A 22,500-nucleotide genomic window follows, 5' to 3' on the forward strand; every position below is an offset into this window, starting at 1 on the left:
TGCTAGCCCCCGACTTCAACAACCACACACTCTGCACGCAGCCTCCTGCCTAAAGTAACACCGCTAACCCCACATTCTCACACAGCTTTCATACCACCCTCTCCTGGCATATGTACCGGCATGGTCGGCACCCAATCTTCATTTTGCCTGATGATGATTGCGAGAGCATGAAACTTGAAGTAGCAGCAAACAAGCCTTGATTGCCCTTGTTGGTCTGTTCTGTATTTGACTGCTTGAAACATTAGAACATTAGAACATTAGAACATTAGAACATTAGAACAGTAACACATGTACATCACCCATGCTGGTATACTACCCTTTCTCTCTTTCTTTGATTTCAGGATTACTGGCAAGCTGGTCCGTGTAGGATTTCTTGGACTTCTTGTCCTTTTCAGTGCGAAGACATTCGTCCGTAATTACCAGTGGTGAGTGGAGACTGGAGAGCAGTAGATGTGTATGTGTGTACTGGGCATGCACTGAGCATGTACTGAGCATGTATTGAGTATGTACTGAGCATGTACTGGGCATGTACTGGGCATGTATTGAGCATGTACTGGGCATGTACTGAACATGTACTGAACATGTACTGGGCATGTACTGAGCATGTACTGAGCATGTACTGAGCATGTACTGAGCATGTACTGGGCATGTACTGGGCATGTACTGGGCATGTACTGAGCATGTACTGAGCATGTACTGAGCATGTACTGAGCATGTATTGAGTATGTATTGAGTACTGTGTAGTAGTGCCTGACACCCTGCTTCTTCCTTTTCATTTGGAGGTGCTGTGCTCTTTGTGGTTCGATTGTCGTTCTCACATTTGGTTGAGCTGCAAAAATGATATTGTGTTCGGTACATTCATTTGCATGGCTGCTTTGCGCACTTAAAGCGCAGCAACAAGTCCCATAGTTTTCTGCATATGAACCGTGCAAAAAACAATGCATGCTCATGCTTAATCTGTCATCTGGCCAGGTCGCCCAAAAACTTCTTCCATAAGGGAAGGCCAACACGGTGTTCGCGATTTTAAATTTCTACTCTGCATAAAAAACTTTAAAAAAAGAAAAGAAAAAGCATTACAAACAGCAAAACATTTCGCCTAGCGGTCACGCTTGGCCACACTTTAAACAGAAGTTACTTGAGCAATTTCAACGTAATAATGCTATCCTTCTGTACGCATACATTGGGTTTATACAGACGCTGATAAATGGCTTCCAACACTTCTAACTGTAAACCACATCCATGACGACCACGGCACAATACAGTGAAACAAGAATCAGAATACTAATTGTAACAATCAAGACTAGCCACAAGATGGCTGTACACTGAAGATTTCCTACTACCAAACTTGCGTACAGCACAATGACGTGGCCGGCCATGCGAAACGACGACAACAACATCACTACCGCAACAAGTACCTTTCGTGTCACCAGCTACCACACCAACAGCAACAACGGAGATCACAACAACCACAACTAACCAACCATGCAATGCAACCATTAACAGACCAAGACGATCAACAGCCAACTACAACAGATGTTACACATCGAGTACACGAGGGCGAGTCATTGAGGGACCAGACAACATGTCGTCGGCTAAGTCAAGCGAGGTGGAGCAGTCCGGGACGGACGGAGTAAACATGGAATCAGCAGAGGATGTGAATGATGGAGTGGATGGTGATGAATCCAGTGAGGAGTCGGGGAGCAAGAAGGAGAATGGTCAGGAGAGTGGCGGTGAGAGTCATTGTGCTGTACGCAAGTTTCATAGTAGAAAGAATTCTTTCCAGGAGTAGAAACTTAGAAAAATATCATTCTTTTTACTTGATGTTTTTCTTCACCTGACTGTACTTTTCTCCATGTATAGGGATAGTGATTTCACCATCTTCTCTGCGGCGTTGAGAGTAACTCAAAGCAATGCGAAGGTGTACAGCAACATAGGTCACTATTATCAGGTAGGGTGAAAATAATGAATCATAGGTCACCGTTATGGAGTTGAGTAAATATGGTGACTGACGCCGCCGCCGCTGCTGCTCTTGTTGTACAGTAAAACCGGGTGTAAGCGACCTCTGTGTTTAGCGACCACCTGCTCTTAACGACCGTTTTTCCATGCACCGACATGCGTTCTACACAGACACTGTGGGACCTGGTTCTAAAGACCACCTGGCTTTAACGACCACTTTTGCTTGCACCGTGGGGTGGTCACTTAAACCAGGTTTTGCTGTACATGTACTTTCAAGTTTAAAAAGAAACTTAAAGTGGCCCGGGGCTTGGTTTGGTGCTGGGTGCATTGTCTGTCTGCCCATAGCTTTGTTCCCTATCCCTGTGCACTCTACACTACATACGAGTCGTACAGTGTATGGTGCACACCTCACTCTACACCATGTGCAGTGTGTAGTGCACACCTCACTCTACACCATGTGCAGTGTGTGGTGACATGTGTGTGGTGACATGTGTGTGGTGACATGTGTGTGGTGACATGAATTATAAACTGTACTCATGATGTTATTCCACTTTCCTGTGCATGTGGTGCTGCTGCTACTGCTGCTGCTGCAGTACTATTCTCACCAATCATGTAATTTATAGACCTTATTCGATAAACGTCACAATCACGTGAACCAGGGTCCCGGGAACCAGTGAGTGGCAAGAGACCTGCACTCAGTGCACAGTGGACTCGGCGTGGGAACATAGGAGCAGAAAATAGTTAAAATACCGGTATTTCACTACTCCCTTGTACAAACTGGGCCTTTCTTGCCACTTTCTTGCCACTCGTTTCACGTACACGTGCCCCAGCTTACGACAAATCCCTGGAGGCGAGTCCGAAAATCACGTTATCGAATAAGGTCTATAAGTGGAAATTTTAGCCAGTGAATTTTCCAACTCCAAAGAAAGGCAGTTTGTATGGTTGAAAATCTCATCCGCGGGTGTTGAAACGTGCTAGAAGACTGGTGAAATCGACTTTTAGTTCTGCATTTAATTTTGGTCTGAAAAGCTCCTGGGACGAAAGTGACGGAATTCAATTTCCGCCGAATCTTTCTGCTTGTCCGGTATACTTACTGGCATTCTCTTTTCTTCTTCTTTGTGTTTAGTATACTTACTGGCATTCTCTGTTCTTCTTCTTTGTGTTTAGTTTCGCCAGCAACCAGAGTTAGCAGACAAGTACTTTTCGCAGAGTGTAATGTAGGTTGTGTGGATTTTAACTGCTGTTGTAAATTTGTGACATAGGAGAGAATAGAGACTGTTTGTATTCCACAACGGACACTGTACAAGAGATTCGTTCTGAAACATAATTATTGTTCCTGTCAACATGGCTGGTGAACGAGCGGCATGGCTGAAGGCACTGGAGGCAGTAGTAATAATTATTCAGTCTGCGACGAGGTGCGGAAAGTTGGTACGGACAAACCTGGTGCCGTAAAAAACCTGTTTAATCCTTATCCGACTGTCAAAGTGGACACATTCTCAGTCCAAGCGAGACGCCGCGACTCATTTTTTTTGTTGATAACTTTAGTTTCCCTTGGGAGATATTGGCAAACCTGGGCTTTTTGGAAAGCTTGAGCCATGAGGAATTCTGTACAAACAGTTTCTAGCTTTCGTTTGTAAGAGGAACAAAACTCCATCTCCAATTCCATTTTTGAAGAGAAGTACGGCTCATCGACATGTGGACTATTTGTAGTCTTAATTTTGTACTTTCATGCTAACACATTTTGAATATACCATCAGGAAAGCATCCAGGCAAAGTTTTGGGAGGGCAATGTAATCATGGCCAAAGTTACACCATTTGAAAACTTGTTTTGTATGCGGTGCGAAACCAGACCTCGCTCAGAGACTTATAACTTCTCTTTGAAAGATGCTAAGACGCTCCGGTCTTTTGCAAATGAATGGTGGGTCTTTCCAGCATCTTTTGAGACCAAAATGATTCGATCAAGACTAAGTGAGTTACAGCTTGTTAAAGTCATCGACGGATAGTCGTCGATTTTTGACTGGCCGGTCGGATAAGGGTTAAAAAAACTGACCATCTTTGTAGTTGGCCAAACCAGGGCTAACTGACCAAACCAGGGGCAGGGCTAGGTGGGCAAACCAGGGCTATTTGACCAAACCAGGGCTAGGTGGCCAAGCCAGGGCTAACTGACCAAAGCAAGGCTAGGTGGCCAAACCAGGGCTAATTGACCAAACCAGGGCTAGGTGGCCAAACCAGGGCTAATTGAACATACCAGGGCTAAGTGGCCAAGCCAGGGCTAACTTGTGACGATTAGTGGATATCGGACGGATAATATGATACACCAGAGAGTCAAGAGACAATAGTTACTTCTACGTTGTGTTTTAGTTCCAAACCATAATTCAAGAGCGTCCTAAAAACGGTTACTGAATTCCAACTACCAGTGGAAAGACCCGTCCTTTTCTCCAAGGACAAACAGCAAAAGGCACCAGCCAGCCAGAAAAGTATACGGGAAATCAAATGTGGAATACTACCGTACTGCGCAGTAGAGCGCAGAAGAACCGCGCGCGCGGGTACGTGACGTAAATGAAGTGTGAGCAGGACTAAAGTACGATTTATGCTACAGTTCAAGCTGACGGAACACGTGCAGTGCTACACCGTAGCCGTGTACCACGTGGAAGCAAACAGAAGTAGAGGAGACACGGGATAGCAGACATGAACTCAGGGTCAAACTGATAAGCGTGTAACGTGAATGCATGCAGTATATGGAGACCAGAGAAAGACACAGAGCTCAGTGCGTACCGAGTACTACACACTAAACTCGTACACTTGAATGTCACGACATAACTGACCAAACCAGGGCTAGGTGGCCAAGCCAAGGCAGGATGTGCTACGTGCCTCTACACAGCTGGGAGATAAAGTTCTGTTTGTTAGAAATTAAATTACAGTGGGGTTGAGCAATACAGGCAAACAGAATTTCACAAACATTTCTCCAAGTAGGACCCTCCCCCCCCCCCCCCTCCCCCTTCTTCTCTTACTTAATTAATTCTTAAGTTATTATGGTTGTGTTGCTGGTGTTTGGTGCTTACCTGTTTTAGTGTTCAGCCCAATGACGTTGGTGCATGGATGAATGTAGCAGAGAACAGCCTAGTCTTAAAAGACCGGAAGCGTTGTATTGAGGTATGTGCTGGTTGGCTACTCATCCGCTCAATCATTGGAGGCCGTGTTTGCCTGTGCCTGTATTTTGCCGTTGTCAGCAGGCTAGAATGTGCTGGCAAGAACCCTAGACAAAGATTCGCCAGCAAATCTCTTATGTTTGTAGTTACTTGATGAACATTACCGTAATGTTGATGTGATGCAGTGTCGTAGTTGAAGATTGCGCAAGGACTGCTAGCAGTCTGATGTGGAATCTGAGTTGCACAAGGAGTGGAGGCAGAGAATGTGACAGTGCGGTTGGCCTAATTCGCTCCTAAAAATCATAGCAATTCTAATTTAATTTTTCCAACTCCGGTGCCGTATTGCTCAACTCCAGACCTCCGTTGGCCTGCTTCGGAGCTCTTGACTCATGTGACAGTGTGGGACGGTATGAGTCTATCCACAGACATTACTGACAACTGTGTGGGAACACATTGTCGTATTCTCTACCTCCACTCCTCGTATAACTCAGATTCCACATCAGACTGCAAGCAGTCCTTACGGAATCTTCAATTACACTTCGGAGTTTCGGCTTGGAATGTGACAATGTGATGTTCAAAGTGATATACCCAGAGCACAAGCCTGAAGGAACCCAACCTGCTTTGGCCAGTATGAGTAGGTAACCCGTGTCCAAGCATACTTACAACAACTAATGAGTCTACCAGTACACTACCATACTACCATGTTATTAGCATTAAACTATACAGGACGCGGTTGAAATACAGAATAGGTCTCACCGGGAGATTTTGCTACAGACCAAAGCAGAGGAGAGCGCGGCAACCGAGTCAAAAATCTGCAGAGCAAATATTGTAGGACAGCCACGGTGAGTCAGGGAGAGAGCTACAGTGAACTTGGTCATGATTGATGAGCGCCATGACAGGCCTTGTCATTGCCAGACGAGAGGACAGCATCTGTGAACAGCTGTGAATTTGGACGATAGTAGTGCTCATTGAAGGTATGCTGACCACTTCAATCAGCTGTGACAAAGTAGTACGGAAAGTACCTGAGCCATAGTGACGCCAGCAACAATAGCTGCTGTTGTGGAAGCACCACGGGTTGAATGAGTTGTATACGTGCTTGAGAGGCCGGCTGCCTTGAGCGCATTCTTAAGCCAGCGAGCGTAGCAAAGCTAGCAACTTCATGAGAAGGGCGAGTTGACACAAAGAGCCCAGTATCGGCAGCAGGCCGCAAAGAAACGGTGCGGGACAAATTCTTATCAAGACAGACCACTGGACAGAGTGTAGATGCTTGTGCAAGCCGAGGCAGCGCAAACTCTTTCGGTGCAGAGCCTACCCCTTGGGTCTTGGTGGGGCGTGTCAAGGTAAACTGCACGCCGTCTGGCTTCCGACGCATACTCTGTACGGGGAGTGTGTGTGTAAAGGGCATCGTTCAGTTAGACAATGATCTGCTGCTTGTCTGTTAGCTGGTTCTTGACAAACTGCTGGACCTCGATTGTGCTAGCGGCACTGCCTTTGTTGCATCTTACATCTTGCCTAGCAAATAACGTAGTGTTGAGAGGCTGGTAGTGCTCTTGTTAAGCATTTGACGACTATCCTTGCTGATACCCTCGTGCTTCTGATCCAGAAGATGAAGCTGCACGGACAGTGAATTGACTGTTATATGTAAGAACTCCGGAGAAGATACTGATGTCAGTATCGATTTGCCCCTCAAGATGAGATAACGAAGCCTGCTCCAACAGGAACACCACCGTTCACAGATTGCTTGGCTGCCTCCGCGGTGGGAGCTATGCACAACCAGTCGTCGAGATACACCACCAGAAGGACTCACAGAGATCTGAGGAACGTTGCAACAGGTGTCAGGATCTTGGTGAAAGTGCAGGGGGTGGGGGCATCTGAGAGCCCAAACAGCGAGCTTTGGTGTATTGAGATGGCTCTCTGCACCAGCGAAAAGGAGCCACCTTCGGCTGTACGGATGGATGTGGACAGAATGGAATGCGTCCTTGAGGTCCAGTCTGCACATAAAGTAACCTTATGAAGTACTATAACTTTATCTTCAGAGTTCTAGCCAGGAAAAAAATGGTAGGGGCGACGAACAGTTCACCCATATTTTTTGCCTATCTAGTTCTTCACCAAATCATCAATCTTGGGGGCAATCAACGCTTCTGTGGCAGTACGCAGGTCCTTTGTGAGCATAGTTCTACACTCTTCGTCTGTCAGGGCACGATGGAAATAGGTTTTGATATACGTGTATACGTATGTGATAACAAACTGAGCACGTACTTGGCGAGGCCAAATAAATCGCAGCGTACCCAGACCCTTTTGGGCCCGAGCTGCGTAGAGATCGCGTGGTCAGGTGCACTGTGGTGCCATGGAAACAAAGATGGTGGCGCATGGAGCGTGTCTACCACGAGGTAGAAAGAAAGGAAAATAAATAAATAAATAAACTGCAGAACGAAAGTGAACGCGAAGAAGAAATAAATTTGAGAGTCTTTAGCGAGATAAGAATGTAGTTTGCATCTGGCGGAGGGTGCTTCCACCTAGCTAGAGGTGAGAGCAGCACTGTCAGATGATGGAAAGACTGAGTTAGAAAAGGAGAAAGGCTACGGAGTTGTAGACTGAAACTACAGGAATTTCAAGTAAGACGTGAACACTAAATTTATATGCATATTAAATATTCGTGAACGGCAGTTCTCAAAAGCGTGAGATACTTGCCGGATGTGTCCACGTTGGCGCACGCATCAAATGCCTGAGGCTTAGTCAAGGGAAGATCTTGCTGATCTTCACTGACTTCAAAAGGCTCCAATGCCTGAGTCGTAAGCCCGGCGCGAAGGAGAAGATCTCACTGACCCTTAGAAGCCAGAGAAAGAGCAGACACCCAGAGTGACTCGGAACTCGCTGAACTCTCACCAGAGCCGCTCGAAACGCGTTCGCCACTGGAACTTTCCAGGGTATCCCCCATCCATGTCACCGGAAAGGGGCACGCCCCAAATTGACTGCAAACTGCAACAACTAACTACTTTCCGAAATTAACCGCAGAAGAAACGTCCACCATGTGGAGCAAAGAAAAAACCCAAAGGAGGTCTGGAGTTCAGGAGTAATATGGTGGCAGAGTGTGAACAATTTACTTTGAATTGCTCTAAATTTTGGGAGAAGATGGGCCAAACACACTGACTTATTCGAAGCCGGAGCTCCGAAGGGTAATCTTGGTATGCTGCAGTGCAGAAGGTTTGCTATGGTATTTTTTGAGTAGTTGTTCAATGCATGCGCATGTGTTAGCGACTCTTGGATTTGTACGGAGTGATCCATTGTGTACATATAACAATTTCCATGGAAAGCAGTTCTTAATAATACAAGTGTAAGATTGTTGTCCTCCAGTGCTCTATCCCCCCCCCCCCCCTCTCTCCCTCTCTCTCTCTCTCTCTCTCTCTCTCTCTCTCGCTCTCGCTCTCTCTCTCTCTCTCTCTCCCTCCCTCCCTCCCTCCCCTCCCTTCCCTCTCTCCCTCTCTCCCTCTCTCCTCTCTCTCTCTCTCTCTCTCTCTCTCTCTCTCTCTCTCTCTCTCTCTCTCTCTCTCTCTCTCTCTCTCTCTCTCTCTCTCTCTCTCTCTCTCTCTCTCTCTCTCTCTCTCTCTCTCTCTCTCTCTCTCTCTCTCTCTCTCTCTGTCTGTCTGTCTGTCTGTCTGTCTGTCTCTCTCTCTCCTCTCTTGACGTTTATAATTTCAGGCCTATCGGGAAGGCGAGAAGTCTGCTGCCGAGCTTAAAAGCAGGTTCAAAGCAGCGTTTTGCTCCTGCTCACTTGAAAGTTTTTGGTAAATTAGCCAATGTTCTCAAGACAGAGGAGAGTGACCATGCTGAAGCCCTGAAGGTCAGTGACAATGGCGTGGCCCTTTAGAAGAACTTTGCACTATTACGTTGCAGTACACATTGCCTATAGGTGATATCAAGAGTACCGTACTGGCAATATATTGGTCGCAGTGAGGCCATGAAGCGTTACATTGGCACATGTTTACCGCACGCAGGGCGTTACATGCAAAGTCGCACAGGAGCCTTTACACAGGTTTCTATATTGCCGCAGTCCTTTTTTTTGCTATCGCAGGACTTCCTGCTGCGTCCAGTTTTGAACTTTTCACCACGCGGTACACGTGCTTTCACAGTTTTCAGCCTTGTTTGCAATGAAAGATCGCCGCACCCCGCCGGACGCGCGTTACGAACGCAACGAAAATTTGTCGCACTAGCCTGGTCGCGCGTTACGCCGCACCCCCCTGCGTTACGCGGCAACATAATATTGCCAGTACGGTATATAACCCCTCCCCCCCCCCCCCCCCCCCCCCCCCAAGAGTGTGCACTTTGCATATGGGTCTCCGACGGCGAAATCTCACATCACGTGTCTCGGGTACGTTTTGTACTATGTACAACTTAGGATAGCGTGCGCGCAATCCGAAAATCTGCCATGACTATGCAGACGAGTTGCAAACGCGCAGTGAGTTTCTGCCAGGGAGTGGTTTTATTATTACTCCGCTGCTCGCTAGAACTGGGCTGGCAACGTACAACTGGGACACTGCACCACGTGATGTGAGTTTTCGCCGTCGGCGAACCCCATAGAAAGGGAATCAGGAGTTGCACACTCTTGGGGGTTATATACTCTTGGAGGGTTATACACTCTGGGGGGGGGGGGGGGGGGGGTTATAATACTCTGGGGGGGGGGGGGGGGAGGGGGAGGGGGAGGTATATACTCTTGGGAGGTTATATAGTATATACTCTGGGGGGGGGGGGGGGGGGGGGGGGGTAATACATGTTACACTCAGTATGGCATCATTATTTGTCGTTACTGTCTCTATATGCCATCACCTGTTTACTTTGGGCATATGGCTTCACTGCGACTTTCTCTATATGACTCCAGGTCATTCTCTGCAAAACTCCAGACGCGACTTTCTCTATCTATCTCCACTCAGGTTAAGACATTCTCTGGATGACTCCAACTCCGGTTTTGTATGGAGAAGTTGGCCATCTGAGTTAGAGTCATACAGAGAAAGTCTCAACCTGAGTGGAGATATATGGGGAAAGTCGCGTCTGGAGTTATAGAGAGAATGACCTAGAGTTATATAGAGAAAGTTGCAGTGAAGCCATATAGGCACGAAGTAAACAGATGATGACATATAGTCTTATAGAGGAGTGAACACATATAGAGAGCTGGTGGACTACTGAGTGCTACATACATTCTTGGGGGGTTATATACCAGGGGCATCGGAAGCAGTTTAACATTGGTGCGGGCAAAGTGTGAGAGGGGGGGGGGGGGGGGGGGGGGTGCGGGGGTCCTCCCCGGGAAAGGTTTTGGAAAATTGGGCCTAAAAGGCCAAATTATGAATTTTAATGCTACAGAATAATAATTATGAGAAATGAGAATATGCATGCTGATGATACACCGCATTGTCGATGTAAAACATGGTACCTGTACAAGAGTCGACAAGCCATCAACAAGGTTTCTACGGAACACTACTTGGCTAACCCCGAAGGCTCGCTTTGGGTAGTCATGCGACCTGGGTTGGAAAGGAGCATCTCCTATTTCGGGGTAACCATCTATCTCTTCGAGTCAGTAAACAATAAACTGCCACCACTGGCACTGTACATGATTTGGCACCTCCACTTTGAAAATTGAAATGTATCATTGTGTTAATTCTGCCCGTGCAAGAGGCCGGTTCCCGTAAAAATAAATAAATAAAAACTTCGAAAATTATTGGTGCGGCTTTGGCCGTGCCTGCCGCACCGGTTCCGACGCCCCTGGATACTCTTGGGAGGTTATACTCCTGGGAGGTTATATACTCTTGGGGGTTTATACACTTTTGGGAGGTTATAATTATACTCTTGGGGGTTTATACACTTTTGGGAGGTTATATACTCTTGGTGATATGTGTGCTCTAAAGCCTGGTTCACATTCCACATAACGCCGACGGTACGGGATGTGGGAGCCTGTTGGGGTGGCTGGGGCGAGCTGTAAAATCTTGTACAATTCTTATGACGTGACATGCAGCAGTTGTTGCAATGTTCAATGTCGAACGGCGTGAGTCATAAGGAACGGTCCGGGTTGACTTTCGGGTCTACGAGACTGTCTTGTTTTCCGGGACGTCTTTCTGTTAGTTCTCCACGAATGAAGCGGAATCATGCCCACAACACCAGTTTGTCACGAAGATCAAAAAAGTAGCCATGAAAGTTGTGCCATTCTAATAATAGGGAGGTTTAGTTCCCACGTAACGGAAAGGCCCAAACCTGGTCAAAGACGAAGCTACCCGGGCCTAAGAAGCTCATCCAATATTTTGATTTCGTGCTTCGGAAACTTCTTCAGCTAAGCACCCTCACAGCTCGCACAATGCGCTCCATTCTGATTTTCACCCACGTTCTGGCGGAACGTGGGTGAGCCTCCATACACGGTATGTCGTGAATCAGAAAACGTCTGTACGTGGGTCACTGAGTATCACGTGGTACACACACGTAAAGTACCCACGGATTACGTGGGACTAAACCTCCCTAATAGCCACATGAAAAGAAAAGTTTGTCCTGGACTATCCCTAAATACAGCAAGCCACATGAAATCTTAGCTTGCTAAAATTCAACTCAGTCGTGTTAGCCATATGGTGAGTTTTTTTTTCATGGGAAGTGTGCCGGTAGTGTTTGAAATGGTAAACATTTTCTAATTTGCAGGTGCACACATCGGGAGGAGTCGGCGCACGACGCTGTCTCCTGTTTATACTCGAAATGCATCAGCACAAGCAAGTCTTCATACTAAGTTCATAGCAAAGAAGACTGGATTGTACCGTCGCTGTGTGCCTCTTTGCGTATCATGAACTGCACTAATGACCTGGAGGAATCCATCATGTCAATGGAAATGTTTGATGTAGCTGTGGATAGCACAAGTTGACACTATCCTGCCCTGACCTCTGTATGTATGTGTGTGTGTGTGTGTGTGTGTGTGTGTGTGTGTGTGTGTGTGTGTGTGTGTGCGCGTGTGCGCGCGTGTGCGTTTGTGTGTGTTCATGTGTACGTGTGTGCATGCGTACATATTTGCATGCGTGTGTACGTGCATGCGTGTGTGCGTGTGTGCGTGTGTGTGTGTGTGTGTGTGTGTGTGTGTGTGCGTGCGTGTGTGCGTGCGTGCGTGTGTATGTGCGTGTGTGTGTGTGTGTGTGTGTGTGTGTGTGTGTGTGTGTGTGTGTGTGTGTGTGTGCGTGTAATAGATGTTCGGAGAAGCTTTGGCGGTGGACCATAATAGTGTAGAGGCACACATTGACTATGGCGAATTCCTCCGTGATCTAGGCAGGTGAGGAGAATGAAACTGCTTGAAGATTCATCAGTGGTGAAAACGAGTGTATTGTAAGCTTTCAAATGAACATTACCATTATTGAGTGAGCTATTGAGAGACAGGTCAGGCAGACAGGCGGGCGGGCGGGCGGACGGACAGACAGACAGACAGATGGTTGGACACACACACACACACACTTACACACACACACACACACACACACACACACACACTTACACACACACACACACACACACACACACACACACACACACACACACACACACACACACACGCAGAGACAGAGACGGACGGACGGACAGACAGACAAGGAGGAAGAGGAGAGAGCTACCATAAAGAACACATTCTTTCTCCCATCAAAGCTCATATTCATTGTTCACTTAACTTCATAGCGCTATAAATGTCAGGCGATGTGTGTCCTCCAGTGCGCGGATAGAGAATGGTCCCCACAGAATGCTGCCCACCACACAGACACAGGCAAACATTGCACTGGAAGACGGCAGCATGTTGCTGGACTGTCTGTAGTAGACTCTGTAAACTGGTATGTACTAGACTGACTAACGAGCTTCTAGCTATTGAGCTAGTATTCCCAACCCCATGCACTGTTCCACCCATACAGTAGGGGTGAAACGAATACGAATATTGACTATCCGAATATTCTTTCTGTTAACGAACGAACGAACGAATATTCGTTGGTTTACGACTGCGAAGCTCTCTACAATGATACAATGATAAGTCCTTCCGTGAAGATTAGCCATTTTGAGAAATGCTCGTTTACTCCCGGGAAATGTTTTTCGGGCCACTTTGGCATGCGAAGGGCGCTGATCTTGTCACTTGTCAATGTCACCTCTTGAGATCGAAAGACAATGGCTACCAAGCGGCGTTCAGGTGGTCGTCGGGCTTCTGCCTGACGATGCTCTTCTGCTCAATACTCACGACAAGGAATTTTATGCTGATGGGATCATGCGAGATGATGCGGCTGAGCTGGGTCGAGATTCAGATGGTCGAACAAGCGATCACTCCGACATCGATGCACTGCCACAGAGCGATGATGAGGAGAATCTCGCTGGGACGCTGAATCGGTGACAGAGACTGCGACCGGCACCAGTACAGCAGCAGGAACGAAGAGAAAGTGAAAGCCCTTCCAGTCAATGACGCCAGAGGATGTAGCAGAGCGCCGTGTGAGAGTATTTTGTATTCATTCGTCGTTACGAATATTTGTTCGGTTGAGCTTATCGAACGAACATTCGAATATTCGGAATATTCGTTTCACCCCTACCATACAGAACACCTACATGTACCCGATCCACTGTTCCACCCGTACGGAACACTTATATGTACATGTACCCGATGCACTGTTCCACCCGTACGGAGCACCCATATGTACAGTCATGTACCCGATTCACTGTTCCGCGCCTAGAACATAGAACATCCGCACAGACCTATTAGCATGCTTGTAGCTTAATATCATGGCGCTGCACCCTCATTCATGTTTGGCCATCACCTTTCGAAATGGAAAGCACTACTGTGTCATGCAAGGTTGGCCAGTATGTAAACTTTCTTTGTGCAGAGTACATTGCGTGTACATGTTATTGTACATGATTGTATGTACTTCAAGTAGACGCTTGGGTAAACGTGCCAATAGGCCTGCAAAGGCTACAGTGCCATGCAGTATTCCATGTGTGGAGCCATGCAAAAGTGCACACCTATGCACGCACTTTCCCAGTCGCCCGTCTTTAGTGTCAAGCTGGCTACAACCTGTTGTTTCTTGTTAGTGTCATTTCCCTTCTTGGGCCTTTGCCCCCCACCCCACCTCTAGGCAAAGTTAATTAGCAGTCGGATAGTGCAACATACTCATGGTGCATGGCTCCATTTTGCAATGAGATATTTGCAGTGCAGGCCAGAGTATTTGTGTTGATGCAGGCTGTTCTCACAGGTACAAGTTTCCGTTTGAGCAGCTTTGGTGAACTTTGTTACGGTGAACTCCTATTGTATGAGCATGCCTCCCCGGTCTCTCCCAGTCTCGCCCAGTCTCTCCCAATCTCTCCTAGTCTGCACCCAATCTGCCCCCAGTCTCCCCTAGTCTCCTCCAGTCTGCCCCAGTCTCTGCGGCGGGCCTGGAATCAGCAGACTGTATTAAAAGGCAGCCTTGCATTGGACAGTGGGACAGTGAGATGGCACCGTGGTCTACGCCACAGCCCTACCCCAAAACACCAACATTGTTTGTGTTCTCCAAGACAAACCAGCCACTCACCAGCAATGGTATGGTGTGGTATTCCTTATTTAAAAGTAGCAGTATTACTTGGTCAAGCGAACGGACAATGCTCATGGTCCAATGCACACGGGTGCAACTCTTCAGCTTGGTAATGACACACCACTTCTCTGCAACAAACACACCGCCCAAAACAAAAACACCAAAAACCTCTCTGCAACCCCATGCCCAGGAAATTAGTGTAGTCATGTTGACACATTCTCGTATGGTTATGTGTTTCAGACTGGAAGATTCAAGGAGAATTCTCCAGAAGGCACGTGCTCTGGACAACACTAATGTAGTCTCTAACTTCAATGTAAGTGCTGCTGCTGCTGCTGCTGCTGCTGCTGCTGCTGCTGCTGCTGCTGCTGCTGCTGCTGCTGCTGCTGCTGCTGCTGCTGCTGCTGCTGCTGCTGCTGTACTGTAAACATGTATTCTTTTATTTCAATTCGCTCAGGGCACAGGCAATACTGCCTTCTCACCAGGGGGAGGATTCTCCGATTCCTACCAAAAACGAGAAATCTGCGATATGCATATGTATGAGAAAGATATGAGAAAAATGAATAATGGTCATGTCGGATTACGATAGTTTAGTTGTTATGCGAGATTTCCCTGACGATTACAGATAAAGCGTTTCTGGAGGCAATGTCCAGAAAGGATGCGAGAACAAAATACAGCGTTCCTGAAGGCAATGGTGCACATAAATAGAGCATAAGGCAATGGTGCAGAAAAGAGGTGAGAACTTACAAACAAGGCAATCGTGCAGAAAAAGAGGGAACTGAAGAACTAGCGGTTCTAGAGGCTACACAAAGAGGTAGGGACAAGCGACTCAATACAGTGTCAGATGGTGCTCTTGAATTCATCCTTTTGTGATATACATCTAACTTCAGCCGGCAGCTTATTCCAGAGAATGGCACCTTGGAAACGGATGGAGGACCGTCAAGCAGGACCCGGAAGGAAGGGGACGCGTAAGAGCCATGTCACCTGTCCGCGAGTGGCCCTTCGGTCATGATCTTCTTGAGAAGGTGCGGTTGGGGTGAAAAAAGACGAAAACAAGTGACTTGCAGGCAACGGAATACAAACATGAGGAGCTTTTGCTGAAACAATCTCTCAATGGTGGACAATGAGAGTCTCTCTCGTAGCGGCTGAGTCGCGATCGGGTTCTGCAGTCGTAGGATTGCTCGAACCCCGGACTTCGCCGATCTCTCGAGCCGAGTGAGACCAGCGGCAGACAGCGAGGGGAAGAAGGCGTTTGCGGCATAGCACAGCTTGGCTTGTATCATGGCAACATACCATATCCAGCGGGCCGTGATGCTAAGTGCATCCCCGTGTCGCCATAGACGACTTACAGCCTTCCCTGTCTGGCTAGCAAGGTGTTGGATGTGGGACCGCCAGCTCAGGTTGTCGTCGAAAATGACACCAAGGTATTTTGCGGATGACACTGTGGCAAGCTCATCTCCATTGCAGCGGACGCGATCGACTGGATCTTGTTGCCCTCGAGGCTTCAAAAACATTACTTGGGTCTTCTTCTTGTTCAGAAGAAGACCAATGTCTCCAAGCCATTCCGCTAGCGCGGTTACTGCGTTCGAGAGGAACTGCACAACAAGTGCTACATTCGCGTGTGAAAATTCTATTACGATGTCGTCAGCAAACTCCTGATGGGCGATAGCGGCTGGTAGGATGTCGCTAATGGCTCTAGTATATAATACGAAGAGGAGGGGGCCAAGGACACTCCCTTGCGGCACGCCTCGGCTGCAAGCTGTTGCGGGCGATAACTCGGCTCCAACCTTTATCTGCCGATGCCGACCGGACAGGTAGCTCACGAGCCACTCCAGAACCTTGCCGTGAAAACCCAGTGAGTGTAGGTCTATGACGAGACGTTCATGTTGGACTCGGTCGAACGCTTTAGACATGTCGACCATAACAACACCCGACAGTTTTTCGCTGGGACTGTGCGTCTTTCCATCTGTCCACCGCTAAAACCAGCGCATCCTCAGTAGAGTGGGCTCGGCGGTAAGCAAACTGCATGCTGGGGAATAGACCTTGGTTGCTCAAGTACCGATCCAGCTGGTCCTTGACGATTTTCTCTAATAAGCGTGAGATGATGGGAAGTAAGGAAATCGGACGATAATTGCTGGCGGCTGTAGGTGATCCCGACTTGAAAAACGGAGATACATACGAGAGTTTAAATGCTGTTGGAACTTCCCCCGTCTGCAAAGAGTGGTTGAATATTGCGCTCAAGGTCGGTGCCAGTGTGCGGGCGGCCATCTTCAGAACCTATCTGGGAACGCCGTCACTACCAGTAGCCTTACTTGGGTCGATGGTCGTTAACAGTTTCACTACTTGCTCTGTGGTTCATGGTTTGAAAGTGAGAAATCCAGGTTCACTGTGGGGACCGTGAGGGACGGAGAGGACGTCAGGACGTCGAGCATCCGTGACGATTTCACCAAACGTCTTGCTGAGATCATCGAGTGATGCCTGTGGCTCTTGATGCGACTTCGACCTGCCAGTGACTTTATCGATGATAGACCAAAGTTTGTGGGAGTGAGGGGAATCGTGCAGCATTTGTTCAAACATGATGTATTCTGGAGTATAGTACATCTCATTAGGGAGGTTTAGCACTACGTAACTCATTAGGGAGGTTTAGCACTACGTAAAAACGTAGCGTATCTGGCCTACTACGTTTCCCGCCAAAATCACAACGCAGGATGTAACGTTTCGAACGTAACAAGCCTGTCACCTGCGTTCTGCCAGAACGCTACGCATCTACACACTCCGAGTTGCAGTTTGCAGTCCGCCATTTTATCCCCATGGATACAGGCGACAACGCTGTGCTAAAACGAATCACAAAAATGTTTCCAACGTAACACTCGTGCCAGATCCGTTACGTTTTTACGTAGTGCTAAACCTCCCTATTTAATAGACACCCTTAGCAAACAACGGTAACGCTATTTGTTACGGTACTCGTACCTTGATCACCCAAATAGCGTTGAAGCTGCAGCATATAAACGTTATGGGGGCTGATTTATCGTTGTTACCAACGGTACGTGTTTTGGCCAAATATTGCATAGTCCGTACGCATTTCACCTTGTATCGCGTATATGGTGACAAAAATGGTTGTACCGCGCGAAATCAAAGCTATTTTCGTGGCAAAGGAGTGGTTCCTCTCCCTCCTTGAGCAGGGTCCAGCGTTTGGGTACTTCGCCGAGCCCTCGAAATCCATCGTGATCATCAAGCCGCATCATGTGGAGGCCGCCAAGACAATCTTCGGCAATCTAAACGTGCAAGTCACCACCTCCGGTCGCTTCCTGGGTAGCTCTCTTCCTTTGTCCGTAGCAGAGTGAGTGATTGGGTCGATGGTGTCAACTGTCTTGCCAAGGCAGCAAAGGCGTACCCGCAGTCAGCACACTCCGCGTTTACGAGATCCCTCTCGTGCGAGTGGACCTACCTCCAGCGTGTGTTGGAAGGCAACGAGACCGAGTATACTCCCCTGCGGGACACTATCCGGCACGTATTCGCCCCCAGCTTGCTAGGTCGTGAGGTGCTTGACGTTGAGCAAGATCTGTTGGCCCTTCCAGCCAAAGTGGGAGGTCTCGGCCTGGCCAATCCCGTTACGTCAGCCCCTGATGCTCATGCCACATCGAAGCGCGCCACTGAGATTCTGCAGGCTGCCATTTGCACCGGTGCACCGGTCGACATGGCTCACCACATCAGCCAGTGCCGTCAAGTCACCAGCGAGGTCAGCCGTGCTCGAGACCTGCAGATGACGGAACGTAGTAAAGTCCTCCGAGCTGCGCTTCCGCGTCGCCAACAGCGGACCCTCAACCGCATCGTTGATGGCAACGCTTCCGGCTGGTTGACCGTGCTTCCTCTCAAGCAGGAAGGTTATGACATGTCGGCGGTCCAGTTCCGCGATCAGTTGGCCATTCGCTATGGCCAGGAGCCGAACGCTCTCCCGTCGCATTGCGATGGCTGTGGAGCTGCTTTCTCTCTACAGCATGGTCTGGATTGCATGAAGGGTGGGCTCATCAAGCGCGGGCACAACGATGTCCGCGACTTCGATGCCCGGCTGGCAGACGTTGCATGGGGAGGTGTGGCTGTCGAGCCGGTGATGGTACCTGTGCAGGATGGCAACAACCGCCCCACACTGCAGGCGGATTGGCTGGTCCGGGGAGTTTGGGAAGGAGACAGGGTGGCGTACTTTGACAACCGCATCGTGGATGCCGACGCACCCAGCTACGTCCGCTCGAACCTCTCTTGGAACGCCGTATCCAACAGTGCTGCCTCTTCCAAGAAGAGAAAGTACAAGGCGGCCGCAGAGGAGCTGCGAGCATCCTTCACCCCGCTGGTCTGCTCAACTGATGGTGCACTGCACACAGAGTACCGTGCGTATCAACGGCGACTTGCTATGCGCCTTGCCTCCAGGTGGGACAAGTCCTACAGCAACGTCATGTCCTGGGTGCGGATCCACCATCAGTTTGCTGTTTTCCGGGCTGTCGACCTTCGTCTCCGGGGTTCACGTCGTCGTCTCGGTGGGCTGGCAATTTGCGATGGTGTCGGCCTTGGCGTTGGCCGTTAACATTCATGCGTATGGCACTTGTTGTTGTTGTGTGTGTGTGTGTGTGTGTGTGTGTGTGTTTGTTTTCTTTCCTTTTCTTTTCAGCTGTCATTTGCCCTGATCATGCCTCATGCGTGTTTCACAGCATAGTACGTTTCCGCTCATTTTCTTCTTCAACACACGCTAGCTGTATTACTTTGAAAAGAAAAAAAAGAAAGAACATATTTTCGTGGCAACAGCGTACTAAAAATAGCGTGCATCTTGCTAAAGGTCGAACCCAAATCAGGGTATTTTCCCCCTTACGATAATACCGTTACAACATAACGTTTTTTGCTAAGGGTCTATTGTGTGCTGTTCTACTGCTGGACACTTTGTACAGTGTTGTACAGTGTTGTACAGTGTTGTACAGTGTTGTGCAGTGTTGTACAGTGTTGTACAGTGTTGTACAGTGTTGTGCAGTGTTGTGCAGTGTTGTACAGTGTTGTACAGTGTTGTACAGTGTTGTACAGTGTTGTGCAGTGTTGTACAGTGTTGTGCAGTGTTGTACAGTGTTGTACAGTGTTGTACAGTGTTGTGCAGTGCTGTACAGTGATGTACAGTGTTGTACAGTGTTGTACAGTGTTGTACAGTGTTGTTTTTGTTTTTTTTTACGTAAAACTGAGCCTCTTGTACGGGCAAAATAACACTTTTTGTGAAGAATCAACACACAAAAAACGAATCATCAGATACAGTATTTACAGAGTCTGTCACTCAGTAGGATCACTGCACTGTGCAGGTTCACTGGATGCGTGCCTCCGCCGCCACTAGCACAGCAGGGGACTCAGGCATGGCAGGAGCAAACATGCTCCTTGAGCCACGCAGGCACATAGCACCACAACGCACCAGGGCAAACCCAAGGCGGCAGCGCAGCAAGGAGATAACCTGCCCGTATGGCTCCTTACTCTTCTCAGCCAGGAGAGAGGCGATGCGCGTGAAAAGAGCATTGGCATGCTTGCCATAGCCACCAGAGGCAGAGAGCACAACGGGCACGAAGGAGGCATGCTCAACTTCACGTACTCGCTCCTCGTACTTCCGGCGCTTTTCCTGTTCATGGCGTCTGTAGCTAGCAGCGAGGGAGGTGGCACGATTCGAAGACGCAAAAGGGTTGAACACCCGTACATCAATAAAGATGCGCTCGAATCGGCCACCCCACACACCACTAGCCGCAACGTCCAGCCGAGCTTGCTCCTCCGTGACAGCTGTGCGATGGCGGAAGGCCTCTCCGGTGACGGGCTGGAGGTGGGGTTCCACTGTCACGTTGTGAGCGACCTGCCTCAGAGCTCTGGCGGTGATGTCCCTCACCTCGTTGTGTCGCAGCGTCGGGAAGCCACCAAACGGGCACGACAGGGCGTGACTCACATTCAGCGGCTTACTGCACACGCAGAGGCTTGGGAGCCGAGGAGGTGTCCAGCCGTACCGGAGGCACAGGCCATCCCGGAAATCTCCCTTGCTGAGTGTGAAACCATGGCGGCTGAGGGGGCGGCAGGTCAGCCAGCTGGATGCACCCTTTTCTGAGGCCAGGTCGAGAACAGGGGCCAGCTCCCGGTGATCCGAGCGAAGAGCGTCAGCCATAGACTTGAACGCGCTCCGCTTCTCGGCCCGAACCGTCGCCTTGACCGTCCGGAGCTGAGTCAGAGAGTCGCGACAGTGTTGTACAGTGTTGTGCAGTGTTGTACAGTGTTGTACAGTGTTGTACAGTGTTGTACAGTGTTGTGCAGTGTTGTACAGTGTTGTACAGTGTTGTGCAGTGTTGTGCAGTGTTGTACAGTGTTGTACAGTGTTGTACAGTGTTGTACAGTGTTGTACAGTGTTGTACAGTGTTGTACAGTGTTGTGCAGTGTTGTACAGTGTTGTACAGTGTTGTGCAGTGTTGTACAGTGTTGTACAGTGTTGTACAGTGTTGTGCAGTGTTGTGCAGTGTTGTGCAGTGTTGTGCAGTGTTGTACAGTGCTGTACAGTGTTGTACAGTGTTGTACAGTGTTGTACAGTGTTGTACAGTGTTGTGCAGTGTTGTACAGTGTTGTACAGTGTTGTGCAGTGTTGTGCAGTGTTGTGCAGTGTTGTGCAGTGTTGTGCAGTGTTGTACAGTGCTGTACAGTGTTGTACAGTGTTGTACAGTGTTGTGCAGTGTTGTGCAGTGTTGTACAGTGTTGTACAGTGTTGTACAGTGTTGTACAGTGTTGTACAGTGTTGTGCAGTGTTGTACAGTGTTGTACAGTGTTGTACAGTGTTGTGCAGTGTTGTACAGTGTTGTACAGTGTTGTACAGTGTTGTACAGTGTTGTACAGTGTTGTACAGTGTTGTACAGTGTTGTACAGTGTTGTACAGTGTTGTACAGTGATGTACAGTGTTGTGCAGTGTTGTGCAGTGTTGTACAGTGTTGTGCAGTGTTGTACAGTGTTGTGCAGTGTTGTACAGTGTTGTACAGTGTTGTACAGTGTTGTACAGTGTTGTACAGTGTTGTACAGTGTTGTACAGTGTTGTACAGTGTTGTACAGTGTTGTACAGTGTTGTGCAGTGTTGTACAGTGTTGTACAGTGTTGTACAGTGTTGTACAGTGTTGTACAGTGTTGTACAGTGTTGTACAGTGTTGTGCAGTGTTGTACAGTGTTGTACAGTGTTGTACAGTGATGTACAGTGTTGTGCAGTGTTGTGCAGTGTTGTACAGTGTTGTACAGTGTTGTACAGTGTTGTACAGTGTTGTACAGTGTTGTACAGTGTTGTGCAGTGTTGTACAGTGTTGTACAGTGTTGTACAGTGTTGTACAGTGTTGTACAGTGTTGTACAGTGTTGTACAGTGTTGTACAGTGTTGTGCAGTGTTGTACAGTGTTGTACAGTGTTGTACAGTGTTGTACAGTGTTGTACAGTGTTGCACAGTGTTGTACAGTGTTGCACAGTGTTGTACAGTGTTGTACAGTGTTGCTCTATGAAATCCGATTGCGTGAGTCAAGTTTGTGCCCTGTGCCAGTTCATATCCACACTGACCCCCTATACGAGTGACGAATCATTTGCATTTCCTGTGCATGTGACTTGCTTGTGTACAGCTTGGTGTTCTCGGTCTGAAGGAAGATAGGCTACAAGATGCCGAGCGATACTTCAAAGAAGTGCTTGAAATCGACCCTGTCCATGCTGTGAGTGACCAGTACTTTCTTTTTCTCCTTTTGCTAAACATTCTTCTTGCCGGCTGCACTGCCGTCTACACCAACAATGCCTCTACTACACTGTGTTTCTAGCCGGGTGGCCGGGTGGTCTCTG

General features: G+C 48.4%; 2 protein-coding genes across 2 annotated transcripts in view; both read left to right on the forward strand.

The window, feature by feature from the left end:
• The window catches only part of LOC135821134 (protein O-mannosyl-transferase TMTC3-like), a 22,262-nt gene extending 16,716 nt beyond the window's left edge, over positions 1 to 5,546 (forward strand). Inside the window, exons 7-10 of the mRNA XM_065334203.1 lie at positions 342 to 425; positions 1,861 to 1,948; positions 3,124 to 3,173; positions 5,028 to 5,546. Coding sequence (XP_065190275.1) covers positions 342 to 425; positions 1,861 to 1,948; positions 3,124 to 3,173; positions 5,028 to 5,259 — 454 coding nt within the window. The 3' untranslated portion in view covers positions 5,260 to 5,546. The remainder of the gene's footprint in view (positions 1 to 341; positions 426 to 1,860; positions 1,949 to 3,123; positions 3,174 to 5,027) is intronic.
• A 3,261-nt stretch (positions 5,547 to 8,807) lies between these two features.
• Positions 8,808 to 22,500, forward strand: part of LOC135821155 (protein O-mannosyl-transferase Tmtc3-like) — a 27,066-nt gene continuing 13,373 nt past the window's right edge. Inside the window, exons 1-4 of the mRNA XM_065334225.1 lie at positions 8,808 to 8,946; positions 12,311 to 12,393; positions 14,891 to 14,963; positions 22,290 to 22,376. Of these exons, the coding sequence (XP_065190297.1) occupies positions 12,311 to 12,393; positions 14,891 to 14,963; positions 22,290 to 22,376 (243 nt within the window). The 5' untranslated portion in view covers positions 8,808 to 8,946. The remainder of the gene's footprint in view (positions 8,947 to 12,310; positions 12,394 to 14,890; positions 14,964 to 22,289; positions 22,377 to 22,500) is intronic.

Source organism: Sycon ciliatum, chromosome 1 (genome assembly GCF_964019385.1).
Source record: "Sycon ciliatum chromosome 1, ocSycCili1.1, whole genome shotgun sequence".
NCBI lineage: Eukaryota > Metazoa > Porifera > Calcarea > Leucosolenida > Sycettidae > Sycon > Sycon ciliatum.